The sequence below is a fragment of the Pholcus phalangioides genome, unplaced genomic scaffold, assembly GCF_987345545.1.
Source record: "Pholcus phalangioides strain wild (caught in Gottingen) unplaced genomic scaffold, Ppha-v1.0 ptg000018l_1, whole genome shotgun sequence".
NCBI classification, from domain to species: domain Eukaryota; kingdom Metazoa; phylum Arthropoda; class Arachnida; order Araneae; family Pholcidae; genus Pholcus; species Pholcus phalangioides.
In genome coordinates, this window is record NW_028301611.1 from 18,481,138 (window position 1) to 18,505,077 (window position 23,940).

The window sequence follows — 23,940 nt, forward strand, 5'->3', positions numbered from 1 at the left end:
TCCAAAAACATTTTTCAATAATCTTATAATAGGAAAAAGATGTAAAATAAGCACGTCAAATTGAATATTAAAAAGTCTATAATATGATTCTGTCAAATAAGTATTGATTTCTTACTGATAAGTGGAATTTATGACGAGCAGTTGAGCAAATTTTTTTCTTCATTATTCTTGCACATTCATCGCATGTTGAACTTGTACAACTCATGCAAAAATTAACAGTTTTGTTTCCACATTTTTATGTTACCTGATATCAGACTCGTTAATTTTATTTATTACACTTATTATTATTATTTTGATCGCTCACGAACAGTTACATGATCAAGAGCACACGTTCCTTTTGCGCAAGGGCAACGCGTATGATGAACGCAGCTCTTCAATAAGATTATAGAGGAACTGCTTTCGAAAAATAGTTTGGCCTCCTGTACTGCTCTACAAAATACAGGAATTTTTGTATAGTGAGATCCAGGATGTTGTAGAAAACGTCTATAATGCCATCTTCCCCGAATATTTTCTGGGCATTTGATCGCTACAACAACGATAGTTACACTTTTAAATTGTAGTGTGAAATAGTTTCTCTGTATGTGTGGAAGCTTTTTGGAACTACTACTGCCAATATCGACTACCAGATGAAGCGTGCTGAATAATGAAAAGCGTATATCGTTCTTCCTTGATAAATTGTCATTGTGGCATCATTGTTCCATGCAACTGTTGTTTCACTATTACGTCAGATAATATTGCTCTCCGATTTTGTCTCACCGTCTCTACTAAGCTCGTATTTTTTGGCTTTTAGCATTTCAGGCAGCTTCAGTGTAGTGGAAACAAGTGTCGGTCGAGGCATTTCTGCCCTTGTTCTCAAATGGCTTGATCATTTGCATCACTATGTGCTCTGAAAGAGAGATTCGTTGGATGCTAATACTTCCCGAGATTTGGAAATCCATTCAAAACGTATTATGTGCAAGCCAGAATTTTATTATTTTTCTGTGACTTCATTTGCCTCCAGAAATTTCAACTACACGTTTTTTCTAGAGTTAAACTCTTACACTCCCAAAATTTTTGTTCAGTCCCGTCAGAATTCCAGGTATTCAAGTTTACAAAGGAAAAAAAATATTTAGCTCTACTTGTGTGTGTGTGTGTGTGTGTGTGCCATTCTCCCATTGAAAAAATAATAATCTGCTCTGACAATGAATTGGCTTTGACCTTGAAAGACCTTTACTCTTCACTATCTTCATTTAGAAATACTTTTTAGAAAGGGTAACACTTCCAAAAAAATTTTACACCCCTTTTTTCCCATAGAATAGTACGCTGGGTCAAAATGACCCAAACCGCGGTTCTAGGTATAAGTGCTTATAACTCAGAAACACGAAATGTGAAGAAAATACAATTTTCGGGAATTGATATTCATATCATATCATGAAAAGTCACGAAATTTGTTTAACATCTGCTTATAAGTTTTCGAGATAAATGAAAACGAAGTTTTCGAACGGTTCTAGTGTTAAAGTAGGAATCAAAATAACAATATTAATAAAATTTATAGATTACGAAAGAAAAAATAATAGCAATTTTTTATCTTTTTTCCCCTCTTATTATTTAAATTATTGTGGTAAAATGTACTGGTAGTTTTTCTTCATAACAGAACTCTATTGCACATTAATTTTACATAGATATCAAATTTAATTTTAGCGTTTGAATTCTTCATCAGTAGTTCATGATGCAACTAAAAAGTAATCTCGAACACTTTTGACTTGGTGGAGGGGCCCTGGGCAGGGAAAAGTAAACAGAAGACCTCAACTTGGGAAAGAATGTCTAATTTTTTTCAACAAAGATATTTTGTTTAAATTTCAAGCCCTAAATTAGTAGAGTCCATGCTTTCCATGATTATTTATTATCCATTCCCCCTTGCACTTTGACTTTAACTTGATTAAATTGATTCTTCGATTTACATAATTTTTGATTTCCTTGCACTATATGTAATCTTTGATTCTATCTATCAATAACCTTTGGTTTTGCAGGAGATGCCCTGAAGTGCTCGAAGTGCTTACACTGCTTCTTGCGACAGAGCTTGGGTGTCTTGCGGTTTGTCCAGTTTCTCCAAACGAGTCCATGCAGATATGAGATCTAGCTTGAACAGTCCCCAACGTTCCAAAAACCTTAGTAGCCAAATGAACTTCCCCAGCGTAACTTTCGTTACTAAAACTGTTCCGTTTGAGTATATTTGACTTTATGGTGACTTTTAAGCAAGCATATGACAATGCTGTTAACAAGCTATTTTTTTAATGGGAGCCATAAAAATAGTCTGTTCCTCTTTCTCAAACGTTTTCATAGTGACGACTTAACCGAAATTAGCGACGAGTAAACGGGGGTTTAATAACATTGTGGTCTATGAAAGTTGGAAGGGTCTGAAGAAAAATTACGACTTAACCGGAGTGACGAATTATCAGGGTGACGACTTAACGAGGTTTTACTGTATTTTATAATTTTTTCTATGACTGCTACTTTGCTTTTTTCTTCAACTTGACAGAAAACTTTTTTTTTGGCTTTTATTTTCATTTTTGAATTCAAGTGAACTACAGCAGAACATCGAGGGATCGAGCATCTATTAGGCTATGGAGGCCAAGAAATGCTCTCAGAAACGTTCTGTGTTAACCCAATGCCAGGGTGTTCAGTGAACACTGTTCACCCCTGATGAGAGCCCTAGACATTGGCTACGACTTTTTTCAATTTTGAATTCTTCGATTTTTTCTTTTTGAAATTTTCAATCTTTATATGTTTTGCAATGTGTTTTCACTACACTGCATATTACAGCTGCCTGTGGCGCTGGTATTGGTGAGTTTCGACAAAAATTAAATTTTCATAATGTACATTTTTCTATATATACATATATACATAATCACACACATCCGAATACCATGAACTCTTATATATATATATATATATATATATATATATATATATATATATATATATATATATATATATATACATATATTTCTTTTTTGAAATTTTAGGTTTTAATGAGGAGGTATTATGGTGTTAGAAGTAATCCTTTTTCATTGACTTGTTTTATAGAAAGAGAGTATTTAAGTTAGAATGACAATATCATACAGTATCGTACAGTAGAAGTCATACAGTATCAATTTTGTTCATTTAATTTGTAGCAGAGTAAATCTTTATTTCGTTTGCTTCAGTATGACTTCCGAGGAATTCATAACATCCATGAACAAAACCGTTTATTTTTCAAATTTTAGAGACTGACTGCGGGAGCCCAAAACTGCACGAATCTGTTCAGTTATCATCTACGTGTCAAACCAGGTCTGGATCGCAATGCCAAATTGTGTGTTCTACAGGTTACGTCATAGTGCCAAAAGCAATGTTCATCTTATGTTTGGCAAATGCAACCTGGACACCGAGCCCTGAATGCTGTAAGTTTCTCTTTCAACGGCCTTGTATCGCCGTATAACTTGGTGATGATAGAACAAATAGATTTGGCCCTGAATGTCTGAAATGTTTGAAGGCCAACCGGCCGTAGACATTAATTTTTACCTACAATTTATTTGTAGATCGTGTATGTCACATGCCCAATTCGGTGGAAGTTGGTAAAATGGAATTCGATGGAGAGTGCTCAAGAAAAATCAATTCCATGTGCAAAGTAAAATGTCTCGGTAGGGAATCGAAACTAGTTGGCGACGCTCTGGTTCAATGCTATGAGGTCAGTGGAGAAGGACAATGGGGAACGTTTCCAAAATGTGGTGAGTATGATTCCATCATTTGATTACACTTTGTGCTTTTTTTGGCTTTCGTTTATTCTGGCACCAGCCGGAAAATGTTAGGAACAGCTTCGGTATAGGGGACACGCCAAGTTGGCGATTTTTTTTCCCGCGAAAAGTTGCCATCGTTGGCGCGCTCTGGTTTGTTGTTGTTATGTTGGGTTTTTTTTGTCGTTGTTCCAGAATATTCGAAGAATTCTGCGAGGCAGTGATGCTGGTGGTTGTTTTTCCGTGTTCCTAGCGCGTCTTTGAAACGGGTTTTACTGCCATTTTCAAGCTGGTTTTCTCTTTTTTCCATTCTATTCTCTCTCTTTTTTTCTTTTAAATGACGCCACCTTATAGCCGTGGCGTTTTGAAAAACCGCGTGGGATAGTTCTTCATATTTTCTCTTCCTTCCGTATATATGATGTAGTGTGTATGTCGGATTAATTGGAATTATTTTGGATATCTTTTCCCTCAGGTTGTACCTTTAATATTTTCCAATATTTATTCTTTTCTACATGCAGGATGCCCCTGCATCGTTATTATTTTATTTATTTACTTTACCGTTGTTTATTTATAAGAACCCGGATTCCCGAAAAGAGAGTCCGGGTTTTCATTTATAATTATTTTTTTATTATAATTATGCTTGTTGGTTTTAGCAATTTTATGCTCGCTCAATTCAGCTGTTATTTATGTTTCCATTTCTCTTGTGTTTCATGATATTTTTCATATTGTTTTCTATGCTGGCGATTTTTTTTTTCGGCTCTCGTAATGTGTCTAACGGCTTGGCGACTTCTGATGCGGGTCGTTGGACATATTTGGTGGCGAAAAAAAAAAGTCGTTGAAAATAGCCAACCTGTCCCCTATACCGAAACTGTTCCAAATGTTATTTACCCCAGTGTTCTTAAACCTTCTTGATTGCACATGGGGCTTGAACTATGAAAAAAGACTTGTTAAACTGCTCTGGGGGGGGGGCGTATAATCGTTGATTAGGGAAAGGGTCCCCACGGGTTAAAAAATGAAAAAAGCTTGGGAATTCCTGGATTCCTCATCTCAGCGAAAAGCCTCCAAGTGGGTGTCAATATAGAGATAGATTTTGTTTTTTAAACCCACAACACATTAAAGAGAAAGACTTTCTGGAAATTGATGCTGAGACGAACTTTAGAAAGTGAAGTTTTTTACTCAAAGGACTATTAGTGTTTGATTTTAGAAAATGTAAAAATACATTGCCAATATTCTCAATTTAACCAATGTGCTTTTTACACATTTCAGTTGTCCCTTTCTGCAATTTGCCAGATCATTTAGAAGTGGTGGGCGGTGGAGTTTGCGAAGTCGGAGACGAGTGTATGTTGTCATGCAAAAACCGAAGAACGATTACTTACGGATATTATTACAATAAATGCCTACCGAGTGAAAAGTTTCAACATAAGCTTCCCATTTGCAGAACAAACATCATGAGAAGTAAGTGATTTTGTTTCCTTTCAACCAAAGGATAGTGATTTCTACATAGGTATAGCCACAGCAAATATGGTTTTAAAACTAAAATAAAAAATCTGCATTTGACCCGCACAATAAAATCTGTATTGTTGGGACACTTTTCATCCATTAAGACACCAACAAATAAGGCAAATGCACAAAAATACAAAAAAAATCCGAATGCATTTCAACACCAATGGGTGTTGTCTTCAGAGGAAAAATGTTTAACCAGTACTCACGCTGACCGAGTTTCCCACTTGTGTTGAATACCAAATCATAACGCTCGGTTGCTCAACGGAAAAAGTACGTCTGTTCACTTCAAACATCGTGGTCAGAATGAATCTGTGAGCTTGCGTGAGAAACTAATGCAGCGTCCTCATTGGACGCTTCCAGAATAGTGCTACCCGATTGGTCTATTCGAATTTTTTTAGAATTCTCTCTCGAAATGAATTTAAGCCATATTGTTGCGATCGGGGGTGTAGATTTATTATCATTTACTAGAGTATCTTTGAAGGCCCGAATATGTATGCCTTCGTAGAAATCTAAATCAACTGTGGACATGAATTTGTGAAAAAATCTCGCTTACTGAACTTTGAAACTATGGCCCTCTTACCATAAGTGAACGGGGATGGTCGATATTTCACATTCTTAAGTCTTAACACAGCGAGCGTGTTCATTTCATCTTGCTTTTATGGGTCTCCTTGTCTGTCCTATATAAACAAGAGGGCAATCACCACATGGAATGTAATAAATGCGCCATTGTTTATTCTGTGGTATAGCATCTTTAAGGGACATGAAACCAATATTTTTAGTGGGTACATCTATGGTTGTTAAATCTAACAACCCACTAATGTACCCACTAAAAACTTTGGTTTCATGCCCCCTAAGGATGCTGCGGTAGGTTCACAGCCGTCGGATACTGGTGAACAGATTTGCTCCAAATACATCTATCTCGGACGTACGTCGTATACTTCCGAATACAGTCAGTAACTTTAATTTCAAAGGAAAAATCACTGCTTTTGCTGATGATTTAGCTCTTTGTTACTCTGAAAGCTCTTCAATCAACTTGAGGAATAACATGCAAAACGATGTTAACTCAATAAATATCTGGTTTGGAAATAATAATTTGAAATTAAATATAGATAAAACTAAATATATGTTATTTGGTTCTGGTACTTTCGATGATTTTGGTGTCCTAAAATATCATAGTATGACAGATGGCTGTATCTCGGATTGTATGTGCACAGTTGTAAATGGAGTAGACACCTTTATGTATTTAGGGAGTTTTTTAGATTCAAAACTATCCTGGAAAACACATATTAATTATTTGAGTGTAGAATTAAATCGGAACATTAGGAAATTTTATTTTATCAGGAGTAAATGTTCCCAATCTATTTTAAAACTTCTTTATTTTGCGTTAGTAGAATCTAAATTGAGTTACGGCATTACATGTTGGGGTGGGACATACTTCACCTATCTTTCTTCACTTTTTGTCACACAGAATTCCTTCATCCGTATCATTCTGAGTAAAAATAGACTCACGCATACATTTCCACTTTTCAATCAATTAAAGCTACTCCCTCTACAACACTTGTACGTTTATAAAAGTTTAAACATTTTTTATAAAAGAAGTGGCCATCTCAATCTGAAATTACATAAGTCTGGAATGCAATTTAGACGTCATACTATACAGGTATCAAGGCCAAATAAAACTCGTTTCCAAAAATTTTTCCTTTATTTAGCTCCCAAAATATTTAATTTACTTCCTCAGTTAATAAGTGAACAATCTTCATGTACATCTTTTTTTGTCAATTTAAAATCTTGGTTGTTAACTCAAGAAGATTTGAATTATCTGTTTGATATTGTAATGTAACCTTCTTTTATCTTGCATACGCTGCTAAATGCCAAATTTTTTTGTTTATCAATTCCATTCCTGTTGCCACTTATTTCTTGGTGATATATATATATATATGTGTGTTTTTTTCTTTCATTTTTTCTCTCGTTATTATTTATGCCGACAGATATGTATCGAATATTGTTTTGTGGGCTCACAAGCTTGCTTAGCCCCTAAGTGTTTTGTGTGTAAAAATCTCAAATAAAGGGAATTTGAAATTTAACTGTGTACATCATCAAAATGCAGCAATGTACGATGAGATGTAAATGCAATGTTTATCTATCCTTTTTTCATGGTAAAACTTGTGCACAGTTGTTCTCTAATTTTTCATATTTATAGTTGAAAAGTCATTTTATGGACGCCCTGTATAACTGAGAAAATACAAATTTCTTAAAATTAACAAATAAACCTCGTGGGATAATGCTTGGTATTCTTTATTGTAAAAAGTTAGTATGATTTACATCGCACTAAAAATATATTATATTGCATTAAAAAGAAGCAGCAGTCAAAAGGACTGTCCTTCTTTTTAATGCAATATAAGGGGTAAAGCGGCCCTTTTAGGTATACGTTTTGTAACCTAAAAGTTCCAAAAACAAATAAAACACTATTCAAAAAAGTTCGAATCAAATTCGAATCAATACCAAGCTACTAATCATACTAATACGAGATTAAATTGCAATATATTTTGTTCCGCGAAGAATATTGTTTTTCCATACACTAATACAATAAATATATTTACATTGAAAACGATTTTTTCCCTTTTTGTAATGTACATGTTTCATTCTGAGGATAGCGATATTTTTCAAAAATATGTATATTTTCACAAATTTGTATGATATCACTAATCATCAAAGTTTGAAGAGATTATACTAAGAACAGAATATAATTATTTTAATTTGCAATTTTCATGATACATTTTTTGTGTGACACATAGAAATTAAATTAGTGCGCGTGTACACGTGTGTAAATTAATACAGTACATTATAATAAAATGGTATGAAGATTGCTTTGGCATAAATAGAAATTTAATACTATAAATTATTTTTGACCTTCTTGAAGGACAAGAAGTCCCTTGAAGGTTACAAAGTGGTTTTATGTTCATTTTTGTTTATCTTTGTTTATTTTTGTGTATTTTTGTTTTTCATCTGTATTTTGTGACGTGTTTTGTCCAATGAAAAAAACAAAGTGCAGGGTAATTATGACATACGTTCTACCAAATAAAACATGTAAATTTAGATCATTGTCTTAGTTCTGGAGAGAACTCGAGCATTACTGCTCCGTGTGCTTTATCGTAAATTTGGTCGGGTATTTTGACATTCGGAGAATTGATTAGATAAACGGGAGATTTCTGTCTGAATTGGAGTCACAGTTTGTGTCAATCTTAGTAGAACTAGGCCTTGTTCAGTTGGTCGATTTTCGTACGAAGGGAAAACGTTTTAGATCTTCTGTTTGCTATCGATCCTTCAGAGGTCTACGACGTATATACACTTCCCTTCTTCTGCATCAGCGATAATCCACCGCACTTGCAGATACACTTCTCATTGTATATTGCAATAGGATTAGATTGCCAATGAAAAATAAACTATTACAGTGCAGATTATCAACTATTGTGAAAGATCAGCAAAACCAAGTACTAGTTGGAACAATCTCAGCCGCGGATGCTCTGCCAGCTCTATCCCTGCGGTCTCAAAAATATGTTCCCATCAAATCAGATTTAGTGAAAAAAGACAAGGTTTTGCGTTGACTAAACAATACGAAATTGCATGCTTGGCGGCAATATAGATACAACCGCTATACCTAGTCAAACCGCCAAAGCAAAATACAAGGCTGTGGCTAGAAACTTTGCAAATTACGTCCAGGAGAAAGAGAGTTTACTTATTTTCAACCTCTGTAAAAATCAAGATCGTAACTTTTTTTACAAAGATGCCTATCGCAGACTTCGTGTATCCCGGGACATACCAACACTTATCTGTGAATGATACAACGATAACGAAATATTATGAGAAATCCAACGTTTTTGCGAACGTATTTTCTTGTTCATATAACTTCAGCTATTCTAGTTATGGCCGCTGTTATTATGGCCTTATGGATGATCATCCCTTCTTTCATGATGTTTTCAACTTTCAGACGATTGCATGATATGTTCAACATTAAGACATTATTGCTTCTCTCCCTAGTCGATCATCTCCGGGTCCTCACGGAATACACAGTTGTTTCTACAAACGTCTTTCATACCCGATATCTTCATTTTTAGCTCTTTCTTCACATCCTTCTATGATTAATGATCTGTTCCGTGTTCCCTGAAAACTGCAGTTATTAGTCCAATTTATAGGAATAAAGGCTCCACGGCAGATCCGAATAATTATCGCCCGGTATCGTTAACCGATATATCCTGCAAAAGTTTCGAGAGACAGAACAATCATTTACTTCCATTTGCCGTCGAGATGGGCGTAATCCCCTCAATTCATTTTGGTTTCATTCGTGGCCGAACCTTGTTAGTGTAGCAGTTGATTTGTCATGATGTATGGGCGAGTACGATCGATTCAGGACAATAGATTGATGTAATTTACGTTGATTTCCAAAAGGCATTTGATAAAGTAATCAGATTGCTGCTACTGAGGAAGCTAGCTGACACGGATGTTCCTGATAACAATACCTGGATTGTTCTCACAATTTTATCAGACAGAGTTCATTACGCTCGCGTGGCCAATGTCAAAGTCCAGAAAATATAATGTGCCAAGCATAGTCGGACCCGATATTATTTATTTCGTTCACTTATACAATATCACTCAGGCTGTGTCACCCATCTCTCTATTGCCATTCACTGATAACATGAAGTTATTCTCTCCAGTAGAAAACACTAGGGGCCTAAGAATTTCATGCCAACAACTTTTTCAGTGGAGTTGTCGATATAAACTTTCTATTCCATCATCAAAAAACGTATCAATGCATATAGGCAGGCCTACCGATCCTAAATATTATCAACTAGGAAATAAAACGCAACAGTAATTAGTAAATACATGTGTGGATTTAAGTATTGCAATGAGCCGCTTCTTGGATATTGCTGATCATTATCATGGTGTAGTCTGCAAAGCTAACAGAATTTTATACATGTTATGTATGGCATACCGCAAGTGTGATGCGTATACGTTGTTATATGCTTTCTGCATGTACGTTCGCCCACTATGGAGTTCTGTCCGCAAGTATGGAACCCTTACAAAATTAAGCTCCTTGAAAAGACGCAGAGCTCCTTTACCAAACGAATAGCTGGCATGAGCGGCTGGTCAGATTGAGAGAGCATTAAATTTCTTGGTTTGCACTCACTGGAATAGCAGTGAAACGCTGCAGATCCGAAGATGTGCTACAAATACTATTATCTACTACCGGGAGAACCTTTCTTCGAAATCATAGACAGACAAGTTAATCTACAGACATAGCTTCCAAATAAAAATACCAACAACTACAAGAGATTACTTTTCCCACGGATTCAAATGCCGTGTGGCGAGAATATGGAATAGTCTGCCATCAGAACTTTTATGTGTATCCTACTCAAAATTTTCTTCCGCTACTCAGGATATCGACCTGGCTTCGTATACGAAGTGTTTTCCCTTCTGACTATTTTATATAATTATTTTTATTATTTATTCATCACTGTTTTAATTTTTATTATAACCTTTCCAGTGTAAGTGCATTTCATGCCTTCTGGGTTTATTGTAAATAAATAGAATATAATCCAGAGAAATCTCTGCAATGTAGTGAGCTGTGATTCAAGTTACTTGCTGTAATCAGCAGTATGTTGAGGTATTTTCCACAAATTTGCATCTTGAATATTTCTAAACAAAAAGCCCCCAGCATTACGAGAATAAGCAAAAATACGTGTCTGATACTATATAAGAGAAGTGCTTGAGCGCACACACATGAAGAATAAAACATGCACATTTGCTGGCTGAAGTGTGTTTCGAAGGCACCTTCACGCGAATCACTGTTCTACCTATTGTAATTCATAATTGTTTTGAATTATTATTATCAACTTATTAATTTTTTTCTCGTAACACTTCTTTACTCTCAAAAATTATTTAGGTTGTGATTCACCTGTTGAGTCAGTTTTGAATAGTTTTGAAAAAACGTCCGTACTGTACAGGTGTGAGGGCAGACTTCCATATCCAACATTCACCAGGTGCTTTGGAAAATGCATTTTTCCTCGTAAATCAGATAAGCTGCTTATTTCAACTACTGCAATATGTGATTATGATGGAAAATGGCAACGACACAATAACTCATGTGGTAAGTATAAATTTTTTTCTTTCTTTTTTTGACGTGAATACGTCATTTAAGACATCTGACGAGACTGGCTGCACTCGCAAAATGATTTGAATGCTAATATCTCAGGAACATTTCAGAATATATCAGTGTTTTCGATTTCTACGGATGTGTGTGACCACAAATCTAATGGTATCACTCTAGTTTTAATACCTTCTTCCGGTGTGGGTTCCGGGCTCGCAGCCTCTCTTTCGTAATGAAAATGTCTTAGGGTGTGGACATAGTTCGTCGTATTTCCGATTCTGGAAACCCGCGTCGTTTCCGATTATTTATTACGCGTCGATTTCCATTTTAAAACGTCTTTATTTTACGTTGGTAGAATCTAGATTCAGTTACGGCATTACATGTTGGGGTGGGACATACTTCAACAATCTTTCTTCACTTTTTGTCACACGGAAATCTTTCATCCGTATCATGAGAGTAAAAATAAACTCACGCATACATTTCCACTTTTCAATAAATTCAAGATACTCCCTCTACAAAATTTCTACGTTTGTAAAAGTTTACAAATGTTTTATAAAAGAAGTGGCTATCTCAATCTGAAATTACATAAATCTGGAATGCAATTTAGACGTCATACTATATTGGTACCAAAGCCCAATGAAACTCGTTTCCAAAAATTTTTCCTTTATTTAGCTCCCAAAATATTTAATTTACTTCCTCAGTTAATAAGTGAACAATCTTCATGTACACCTTTTTTATTAATTTAAAGTATTAGTTGTTAACTCAAGAAGATTTAAATTATCTGTTTGATATTGTAATGTAATCTTCTTTTGTCTTGCATGCACTGCTAAATGCCATTTTTTTCTCTATCAACTCCATTCCTGTTGCCACTTATTTTTTGGTGTTACTTTTTCTCAGCCACCTCGTTGGGCATCTTGCCTGTTGTGGCGTTGTATTTATATGTGTATATACATATGTGTATATATACACTGCTGGCCACCGTAAATGCAACACCCTGAAGGAAGCATGCAAATAATATGAAATTTACAACATGCATTAGCGGAGGTGAGATATGCAAATGATTAGAATTTCAGCGCAGACGCACATCACGCGCGCCTGTGGCGCCACTTCAAAGCGCTATTTAAGGCTTGGAGATTTCGACGATTTGAAGTACGGCAACTGTGTTTTTCTTGTGGTTTTTTCAAAAAAACGATCAATTATGCCTCGTAGAAAACAGCGATCATCTTTTGATCAAGTATCCGAGTTCGACAGAGGAAGGATAGTGGCCTACCGAGATTGTGGATTATCTTTCAGGGAAATCGGTAGTCGTGTTGGACGAAACCAAACAACTGTAATGCGGATATGTGATCGTTGGATGCAGGAGGGTACGACGGACCGACGTGTTCGATCGCATCCACCTCAGTGCACCACTTCACGTGATGACAGCCGTATTGTGCGTATGGCAGTGACGGATCGCTCAGCCACATCACGAACCATAGCACAGCACATTCAGTCTGTACCGCATCATCCAGTGTCTGCGCGTACCATTCGACGCCGTTTACAGCAGAGTGGTCTGTCCGCAAGACGTCCATTGCTTCGTCTACCCTTGACGCAGAACCACAGACGTCTCCGCCGCCAATGGTGCGATGAAAGAAGTATGTGGACGGCACAATGGAATGAAATTGTCTTTACTGACGAGTCACGCTTCTGTCTGCAACACCACGATGGTCGGATTCGAGTCTGGAGACACCGTGGAGAGAGGATGCTGAACAGCTGCGTTATGCACCGCCACACTGGTCCTGCACCGGATATTATGGTATGGGGCGGTATTGGATATCACTCTGCACTCCTCTAGTACGCATTGCCGGTACTTTAAAAAGCCAGCGCTACATCTCCGAGGTGTTGGAGCCAGTTGTCCTTCCTTACCTTCAGGGCTTGCCCACAGCCATATTTCAACAGGATAATGCGCGACCACACGTGGCACGCATTGTCCAAAGGTTCTTCGTCAATCGCCAGATTGAATTGCTTCCCTGGCCAGCTCGCTCTCCGGATCTTTCGCCGATAGAAAACATGTGGTCCATGGTTGCTCAACGATTGACCCAGATTACATCCCCAGCTGCCACACCAGATCAACTTTGGCAACGCGTGGAAGCTGCTTGGTCTGCTGTACCCCAAGAACACATCCAAAGTCTCTTTGAATCAATGCCGAGGCGTGTGGCAGCGGTGATCTCCAACAATGGCGGCTACACTGGCTACTGATTTTGGCAGGAACCACACTTCACAGAAGTGTATAAATTTAATCATTTGATGCTTGGTCAACATGTTATCTACAAAATAAATATTGTTGCGATATCTCTTGTCTTTCTTGGTGTTGCAATTTGGGTGGCCAACAGTGTATATGTGTGTGTGTGTGGTTTTTTTTTCTTTCTCTCGTTATTATTTACGTTCACAGATATGTATCGAATATTGTATTGTGGGCTCACAAGCTTGCTTAGCCCCTAAAGGTTTTGTAACTGTGTTTTAAAAATCTTAAATAAAGGTGTTGCTTCACTAAACAACAAAATAGATAACAAGAAATTTATTTGTACGAAGGTGGTGCAACCTTGTCGAGCGCGGGAAGCAAGACTAATGAATTCTTTTCTTCATCCCCGGAAGCACGCACTTTCACTTAACGATCGCAGCGCCACAGTAACCCCTTGCAGTGCGGATCGCACGAACTAATTATTGACAACAAAAGAAAAAAAAATATATATATGTATATACACATATAAGGACGGAATTATACATGCACTTATAAAATGAGGCGATTCGGGGAATGACTTGCTCTGCCGTAATGAGTCGCAATGGGTTCACTGTGTGTACTGTCACTGTTAGTGGCAATATGCGCTGGTTTCACCCGTGCAATGTTCACATATACGTTTCTTCCTTTTCATCTGATGGTGATAGTGTTATTGCGCCTTGAGATAATTTCATAGCGGACCATCATATGGGCACTGCAGCGGCTTCTTGACAGCGTCATTGCGAAGGAAAATATGAGTGGAATGATCAAGTTCTTTATGGATGAATGTTTTGGATTTATTATGGTGACAGACGCTGGGACAGGTCGAATTTTCAAAAAGTGTTGTCGTAACTCAGTGAGCAACTGCTTCTCATTGACATCTGTGTTGGAAGCTGAGAAGAACTCGCCAGGGAGTTTGATAGGTTCACCATATACCAGTTCAGATGTGGAGCATTCCAGTTCTGGCTTGCATGCCGCTCTTAGTCCTAGAAGAACGATTGGCAATACTGCCACCCAATCCGTTGAGGAATGGCACTCGATCGCGGCTTTGAGAACGCGATGCCACCTTTCAACGAACCATTCGCTTCCGGATGGTATGGAGTGGTACGATTTTGTTTGATCCCCAGTAGTTTCCCGAGAGAACGGAATAGATCACTCTGAAATTGTCGGCCTTGATCGGTAACGATCATTTCTGGTACTCCAAACCGTTCAACCCACATATGTATGAAAGCCTTAGCAACAATCTCAGCAGTAATATCTGCTATAGGAATGGCTTCGGGCCATCTTGAAAAGTGATCTATGCAAGTGAGGCAGTATCGAAAACCTTCTGTTACGGAAGCGGGCCCACTATGTCGATGTGCACGTGACTAAATCATCGTTATGGAGATACGAACTGTCCAATATGAGGGCTGATATGACAATGAATTTGACCTATGACAGGCGATGCACGCTTGAGCCCAATGTCGGATGTCTTTTTTCCTGTTCGGCCACACATATCTGTCGATGATCATTTCAACAGTGGATTTAACACCCGGATGCGCAGGTAGATGAATAATTTTGAACACTTTCAAACGATATAACGTGTAGGGATGGATATACGGCCGTGGTTTAGAAGTAGAGGTATCGAAAAAAAGTTGTGTTTTTTCCAGATGGGGAAGGGAGCTGTTGAAGAACGAGTGAAAATGGTATATTTCCTTCACGCCACTGCTTCAGTTCAAGGTCATTCTTCTGTGCTTCGGCGATGAGGTCGTAATTCATGGAAGAAGGAAAAAGTAGGTCAGCGAGAGAACATCCGCTACCATATTGCTTTTTCCTTCGATATGACGAATATCAGTTGTAAACTGAGAAATTATATTTAATTGATTAATTTGTGTAGGAGAAAGCTTGTCGGCTTTCTGACTGAAAACGAACACCAACGACCTATGATCTGTGAATACCGTGAAAGGTTTACCCTCCAGTAAATATCGAAATTAAGGATTGATGCAAAAATTGCCTAGAGTTTGCGGTCATAAGCACTCTATCGCTTTTCGGTATCACTCAGTTTGCGGGGAAAAAACCCGAGCGGCTGCCAGCTATCATTGACGCGTTGCTGTACCACTGAGCCGATAGCTATGTTGCTGGCATCTGTCATGAGTGCGATTGGGGAAAAGGGCCTCGGATGTGCCGAAAGAAATACTTCTCTAACTGTGAGTTTTGTGTCATCAAAAGCATTAATGAGCTCTGGTGTCCAAGTTATAGGTGTTTTGCCGTAACGTGTACAGTGGCAATTGTGTCGCAGCCGTTTTCGGTAGAGAGCGACGGTAAAAATTTACCGACAATGGATTCTACAGCGATAAGACGTCTTTTGACGGAGCTCCGGAATTACATCATATCCCGGCGTAACCATTTCTAAGCTAACGGTTCCTGGTGTGCCGTGAGTTGGGGGACATCAAAAGGACTCTTTAGAACTTCGAAGCAAGCGTCTACGGCGTCGAGATGGAAATTTATCTTCACTTTCATCGAGCGGAGTGAATTGAGGATCGGTCGGCCATTGTCTACAGCGTTAGTCCTCCCATTGGACTTCAAATTCATCAAATGCTGGCTGATTGAATAATTTTTTTGTGTACTTTATGTGTGCCATGGGTTTTCGGTTCAAATTTATCATCGAAAATCGTTTTTAATTAAAGTTTGATCGATTTTAAAGTAAATTCAATGAAACCCGCCATCTTAATACAAGCCTATAGATTTGTCATTATTGTAGAGCCTGTATTATTCTTCTATGGCTCCATAACATGTGTAACAAGGCCAATCTTATTATTTGTAATATAAAGGAATTCTTATTCTTGAATTCTATGTTCGACTGGCATCCAGAGCAGATTACTTTAAGATGCACTACTGTTCTTTCAAAGGCCGAGCATAATTATTATAAGCAAAGTTGCCTAGTATAAGGTATAGTAAATAAAATAAACACAAACAACAGCAAAGATAATACAAAGTCACATTACTGAACAAAAATCTTTGATCAACATGAAATTTGAACAATTGCGACACCACTTGGCCATGAATAACACCACGTCATCGGAGGACCATATTGATGTCACCAGTGTCCACAGCTCGCAACTTTTGAATGCTTTGGACTTATCCGGTGGACCTGGGACACCTTCATACGCAACACGAAGCTGCCAATGATCAATGAAGACTGCTACTCCTCTCTACGGATTAGTTCCCAAGAGGAACTTCCTAAAATCGACAGATCGTGCTTCAGATGCCGTGACTCCGGCTTTGCATCCCCAGACCCAAAAGAACATTGAGTCAACTTCTGTAGTAAAAGCGATCTTAGGTGACCAAAAAACGAATGAAACTCTCGATGCTGATGGCTCCTATACTTATGATGCTGCGTGGAACATCTGGACACTTTTAACTGATCCCCGAAGAGATTCGTTGGGCAGATCCCATCACCGCCTGCCTGTCAGTGATCATGGAAGTCTACAGTGCCTGCTAAAAGGCACCATAGATGCAATTAAATCGACTTGGAATCTCGTTCGAGACATCCGAAAACTCTCCTCGGGGCAGGTGCGGCGCAAGGTGTCATTAAATGATCAAAACACTGTTCGCCGTCTATTAGTCGACCTGGTCATGGAGATAGTTGGGCAGTCAGAAACTCAACCCTCGCCTATGAAGAATTCTAACGTCAAAAGTAGATCAAACAAAGTAACCTCCCCTGGATTACGGCGCGAAATGGCCCAGAAAGTCAGCGATCGTGTAATGGGCCAAACTAGCACGAAACGTTCTCCAATCGTATCATGTACGAATGAACTTCGGTCGGGTTGTATTCTAACGGTCGCTTCGTGTTACGAAAGTAAGCAGTCAGTAGTCAAAAGAGTGAATCAGCGAGAACATAACATATTTATTAGTAGAGACACTCAAACTGATCACCTGTCAGTGTGTCGGAGTGAAACTGGTCCACTTATTGACAAAGAAACTCAGAAGATCTGGGATCATGCTCCGGACGTGGACTCACCAGATCGGGAAGATTGTCTCACCGACGAGCGGCAACAGAACTTTCAATTTGTAGTAGTTTCCCAAAGTGACACAGAATATAATGGTACGGGACCAGACGTCCCACGAGAGAGGAACGCCTGTGTTAGCCCAACGACGACAGTATCCTCTCAACTCCCAACCTCGATACTTTACGTTGAGGATAGCTGGAACAACGAAAACACTTTACCTTGGGAACCTCCCAAACTTCAGAGACAACGTAAAGTAAAAATTGACAGGTCTAGGCAAAGGAACAGTCCCTCGATAGAATTTGAAAAGTTGGACGCCTGGCCACAACTGCATTCGAATAAGCAACTGAAGAATGGCGCTGCGCTTCCAGCTGAGAAAGTGTTGTCACCTTCCTCCCTTGGATCAAAGAGAACGTGGGCAGAAGTTGCAAAAATGGGGGACAGTGGCCAAAAGTGGTCTAAATATCAAATATTATCGTGCAGGCGGCTTGCATCTGAAAGGACGAAGGAAGTGGACATCTCCTCGCTACACTTGTCGAACCCATTGGAATCAGATGTACAAGCTTAGGTTATATCATCGCATGACGTGAACGAAAAAAGACAATCCAACCCACTGTTTTGGGCTGAACGATGTGAAGACTATGACCGGACTATGAAAGGGACTGATACCGTAACATCAACACATGGCCGTAAGCAACTGAGAGAAGAGCTTCAGGGCTGTAAAAATAGTCGGCATGGCAAAAACACTTACGCAACAGAAACCTCCCAGGCTCGTCACCAGCGAATGAGCTACCTACCCAACACTAGCAGCGGTGCGGCGAAATTAGACTCTTTCAAGTTATATAGACGTAGGCAGGTACAACACGCAGAAGAACAGTTGGCTCAGCCGTCAAGTAGGAAGGCCACAAACCCTCCCAATTTTTATGCTCAAAGAAATGTCAAGAGGTCTGATTATGATCCTCATGGACGTGACTGTTATCCACTATACCGACGAAAACACATTACGTCTGACCATTATACATTTACTTCCGACTATAGGAACAGTACACTGGGTACAGCGAGGGAACACTTTCGACAAGACCAACGACGAAGAAAATACCATCTCTCACAAGGAGTGGTACGTGAGGAAAGGCGGTTATATGTCGACACACGAGAACTCGGACGCCATCGCTATCGGAACTGGCAAAATATACGAGGCGTATCGACGAGACGAATGCAGATGACCGGGTATACTCAACCGATCAACACTCATATGGACAGAACGGGCAGATGTGTTGACTGTGTGCTCATGAACATGGCGCAAGACCTCCGCTTTAACACGGACCACAGGTCGAGGAGCAGAGAATGTCCCAGTTTTCTCCTCACAATAGGTCTGCAGTCGACTCGCCAGTTATTTAATCAGCGACGCAGAGATTGGTAAGGCGTGATGGTCGAAAAGAAAGGTGTAACAGTAAGTTACTAACTATGGGCCTGAATCTAGGCAGTGAATTAACAGAAACTGATGACATCACATTCGGCAAAAAACAACCAAGTAAGACACGGACTTCGTCTCCTCCAATTAAATGCAGACAAAGCTAAAATCTGTATCGAACATATGGAGGCTTTCGTAAGAGCACAGTCAGTAGATGTGGTTCTACTTCAAGAACCATGGCAAAATAGAGGTCTTTTACGTGGTATTCCACAATCATGGCAGTCGTGGACGGCGCAACTATGCAAAAGTGCTATATTGGTCCCATCGACTCATATTAGACCGGCCACGTACAAGATCGGCCGCCACCTGGTAGCTGTTCAGATAAGTCTGCCGGGACGTGAACTTATAATTGCTAGTGTATACATTTCTCCGTACGAAGAAGTAGACGAAGCCATAGAGGAGATGGATGATCTTTGCGAGTCAGCACCAGGTATCGACATTATCTTCTGTGCGGACGCAAATTGTCATTCTTCGTGGTGGGGCTATCGAGAGACGGATCCAAGAGGGCGCGCGATGCAGGAATTTCTCACCAGCAGGAACTTGTTTCTGTTTAATTCTAGACGGACAAGACCTACCTACGAATTTTATGACGCAAAAGGATGGCCAGATCTTACTTTTACAACGTCAGAAAATATTTACAGGCGTTCCGATTGGTCAGTAGGTACGGAAGATTCGTATAGTGCGCACAAATATATCCATCTACAACTCAATATTACGCCTAGATATCAAAAACCTACGAAGTATAGAACTACCGCAAGACGATTAGCAAAGATCAGGCCTGCTACAGAGCAGATCTTCATGGACCTCCAAGAACAACTTCATATGGTTTTGGACGAGGATCAGGTTAATGCATGCTTTGACGCCTCAATGCAGCGGCTGAAAGAACGATGTATCCAGGTGTTGGGCTATGCACAACCGCGTCTTACCGCTTCTTTGAAATGGTGGACTGATGAGTTAGCAGCTTCACGCAGGCAACTTCGTAAACTAGAGCGTCGTTTCATTAAGGCCAAGGGTGATGATAGAGTACAGGCGAGGATGGAGTTTAGAAAATTCAGAGCAGGGCATATTAAGGCCGTAAACAAGGCAAAAACGACTAGTTGGATTGCCTTTTGCACAGAGGAAAGCCGCCCATTTGGACAAGCATACAAATCTATGTTCAAAACGAAGCGTCTACCACCACAGGTAATGATGTCCAACGGTCCACATACTGGTGCCACGATGCTGGAAGCGGCCCAAGCACAATTGGAGGAGATTTTTCCGAACCTCCCGGATACTATAAATTTGACTCCATACACGCCATCTATGATTATGACGGACCCACCATTCACTCATACGGAGATCAATCAAATAGTCAGAAGACTGAACAATAAAGGAGCTCCGGGTATTGATAACATAAATATTCCTCTTTTGAAAACCCTAGTCGCAGCCCATGGTCATGTTATCTCAGATATCTTCAATAGTTTAGTCAAGTTGTCGGTGTTCCCAAAGTGTTTCAAACGTGGTAAGGTCTTGCTTTTCCTGAAGAAAGATAGGGATCCAGGGGTGCTGCAGTCGTATCGCCCCATCTGTTTACTCTCTACAATGGGTAAAGTCCTAGAAAAATTGGTGGTGCAACGGATCACCTACTATCTAGAGAAGGCAGACTGGCTTAGCCCAAGACAGTTCGGATTTCGTACAGGTGGCTCGGCAGAAAAAGCAATAGCATCACTGATGGAAGAGATCACGACTAGACATCGACGAGGTCAAGTAACGGCCATAGTATCCATAGACATTCGCGGTGCTTTTGATTCGGTCCGCCATGAGATAATAATCAATACTGTACGAAAATTACCAATTCCTTACAATCTCATTTGTATAGTGGAGAACATGCTAAAAGATCGAACGGTTGTGATGCCAACTGATGGAGGAGACGCGGAAAAGCATCAGGCCATGGGCTGTCCTCAAGGCTCATGCAGCGGTCCGCTACTATGGTCTATCGTGCTTGACTCACTGCTGAAAAAGAATTGGGGACCGGATGTCTATGTCCAAGCTTTCGCCGATGATCTAGTGTTTGTGATCTCGGCGAGAACTCCCAACGACATTGGCAGCACTGCGGATGCCGCGTTTGACGAACTGTCAAAATGGCTAGAAGATAATCGTCTCAGCATGGAGGTGACTAAAACTAAATTACTATGGCCACACCCCAAGAAAAAACGTCCCTGCATAAGAATCAATGGTGTTCGACTGCAAATATCTAAATGCATGAAATATCTTGGAGTGCATATTGACCATCAGTTCAAATTCACGACGCATGTGGCGAAACAAATTGATAAGGCTCAAGACACCATGCAAAAATTGAGACGCATAGCAGGTCCAAAGTGGGGTATACGCCAAGAATTTAGGAACATTTTGTACAGATCGGTTGTACAACGGCAAATTTCATACGCAAGCGCCATCTGGTATCAAAACCCGACACAGAGACTCCGTAAATTACTAGATGTTGCCCAACGCCCGTTCTTATTGTATGTAACTGGTGCATACAGAACTACGGCCAATGATGTTCTGTATACTGCTACGGGAAACCCTCCGCTCAGCCTATATGTTGAATATGACGCTCGTCGATCTACAATCCTGCATTTGGGTAAGGAGGTCTGGATGGACGGAATTCTTATAACACCTGATGCCTACGAAGGGAACAATAGGAGTTGGCTTCATCATCCCAGTGTGGACTTGTTCCAGAATCAAGTTCCGCTGCCTGGTACGGAACAATGCTCATCGGATGAAGCTATTAGTATATTCACGGACGGCTCAAAAACAGAGACATCCACGGCCTGTGCATACGTAGTTATGAATGCAGAAGGATCTGTTGAAGAGGCTTGGAGTCGACGGTTGCGTCAAGGGAACAGTATCTTTCAGGCGGAGGTTCTGGCCATACTAGCTGCAGTAGAATGGGCGATTAAGCAAAATCAGCAGACGACGATATATACTGACAGCGCGTCTAGTATTAATGCGATTCGTGATCAGCGCACTCCACATGAAAATACTCGGCGAATACGCAAGCATTTATACGACCATCCGTCTATCAGTATCAAATGGGTCAAAGGCCATGCAGGAATAGCTGGGAATGAAATTGCGGACAGATTGGCCAAAGATGCTCTTAATCTCCCAACGGAAGAACAACTCTTGCTACCACGCAGTCACATCAAACACGTGCTAAAAAGTGACCTGTTACAAAAGTGGCAACAGCTATGGGACAAGAATGCACATAAAGATGCCTATAAGATACAGAAACACGTCCGTTGGAATAGTTCCATTTGGTCTAGAGAGAAAGTGATCATGATAACTGAGCACGGCCCATTACCGACGTATCTTGAACGTTTCAAGAAGTCGGACAACGCCATGTGTGCTTGTGGTGAGATTGGATCTTTATGGCATTACCTGACATTTTGCCCATATACAAAAAAATTTCATTTTGGTGCTATTCCTGAAAACGGTCGACTGTATTTCAAAAGAAGAGTTTTGAAGAGCCCTATGAGCCTTGCTCGGGTGCGGTGGATTATATTGTTCCTCGAGAGAGAGAGAGAGAGATAACTACTTACACCGCATACATACTAAGAAGTGCGAGTCTGAGCGGTGGGAGCGATGACGAGTTCAAACCCGCAAGAGCCCCAGTGATTGATCTTAAGAGAAAATATATCTTCGACCACGTCGGTGTCAACAGAAGCAACCGATAAATGGAAAACAGAAGCAAGTTCACCTGCAAGGAGATAAATCAAGTCATTGATGGCAAGGACGAATTAAGTGTGATTTACTCGGCTATAGTGAATTGTGCTGATCTTAGTTCACCGGGTGACGATTCCGGTAACGACTTGTGGCTTAGACGATGATGATCTGCGACTAATTCACCGTGATTCGAAATTTTATTTTACAAGATTATCGGCAATCATTCGATCAACTGACGATTACTAGATTCTTATGGGATGGACGGCTATACACCACCATCTTATAATCCCGTTTACAATTTTGATTGCCCATTGGCGTTGATTGTTTAGATTTTATTTATTTGTTATATGACTTCAGGGGTTGACGATCCATTTTTATGTAAATTATTTTTTTTTTTGCTGCCTTCTTCTGAGGTGGTCATGTTACGTTGTTTTCCATAAAACTTTCCGGATACATCCATTCTTCGGGAACGCTTCGATATCTCTCTGAGATGGGCAACGGGGTGTGTCCGGTCTTCAAAGGTCAAAGGTGGTCACGGCTAGAGGCTGACTGTGACTTATAGCTGGCGAGCGGAGCGCGATAAAAACATATCTGATCCTTTCCGTGGCCAAGAAGATGAACAATCTTCTGCTATGGTAAAAAAATCGAACAGAGTGCTCGATTTCATTGTTAAGAAGGTGTGAGAGGGAAGTGATTCTTCCACACTCTTCTGGAGCTTCAGTCGTCTTGGACAACTGGAATATTCCACAAGGGTTTGGAGATCTTACTTACAGAATGACATAGGTCATGTAGAAGGTGGTGTAGGGCTATAAGTGCCCTTGTTGGCACACGGATCCAATAATGAAGATAGACTTTGTTTTATGACTATGGTTACAATGTAAGAACGTAAGTATCACGGGGTACATTATTGAAGTGTTCACAGTTTTCAACGGGATGGATAGGATAGACCATAAAATTTTAACATGCCTTACATCGATTACTTCGATAAGGGGACATCAATATCGTTTGGTGAGGGACAAATTCAGGTAGTGGTGTCGCAGGGAATTTTTTTCTAATAAGGTTGTTAATAAATATATTAGCTTACCTTCGTTGGTCGTGAATGCTAACATATACATATAACTGAC

At 39.8% G+C, this 23,940-nt stretch overlaps 1 protein-coding gene across 1 annotated transcript in view; it reads left to right on the top strand.

Annotated features, from left to right (window-relative positions):
- Positions 1 to 4,139: 4,139 nt before the first annotated feature.
- Positions 4,140 to 23,940, top strand: part of LOC149071795 (uncharacterized) — a 28,094-nt gene continuing 8,293 nt past the window's right edge. The window contains exons 1-3 of the mRNA XM_089247778.1: positions 4,140 to 4,224; positions 5,019 to 5,207; positions 11,197 to 11,400. Coding sequence (XP_089103904.1) covers positions 5,093 to 5,207; positions 11,197 to 11,400 — 319 coding nt within the window. The 5' untranslated portion in view covers positions 4,140 to 4,224; positions 5,019 to 5,092. The remainder of the gene's footprint in view (positions 4,225 to 5,018; positions 5,208 to 11,196; positions 11,401 to 23,940) is intronic.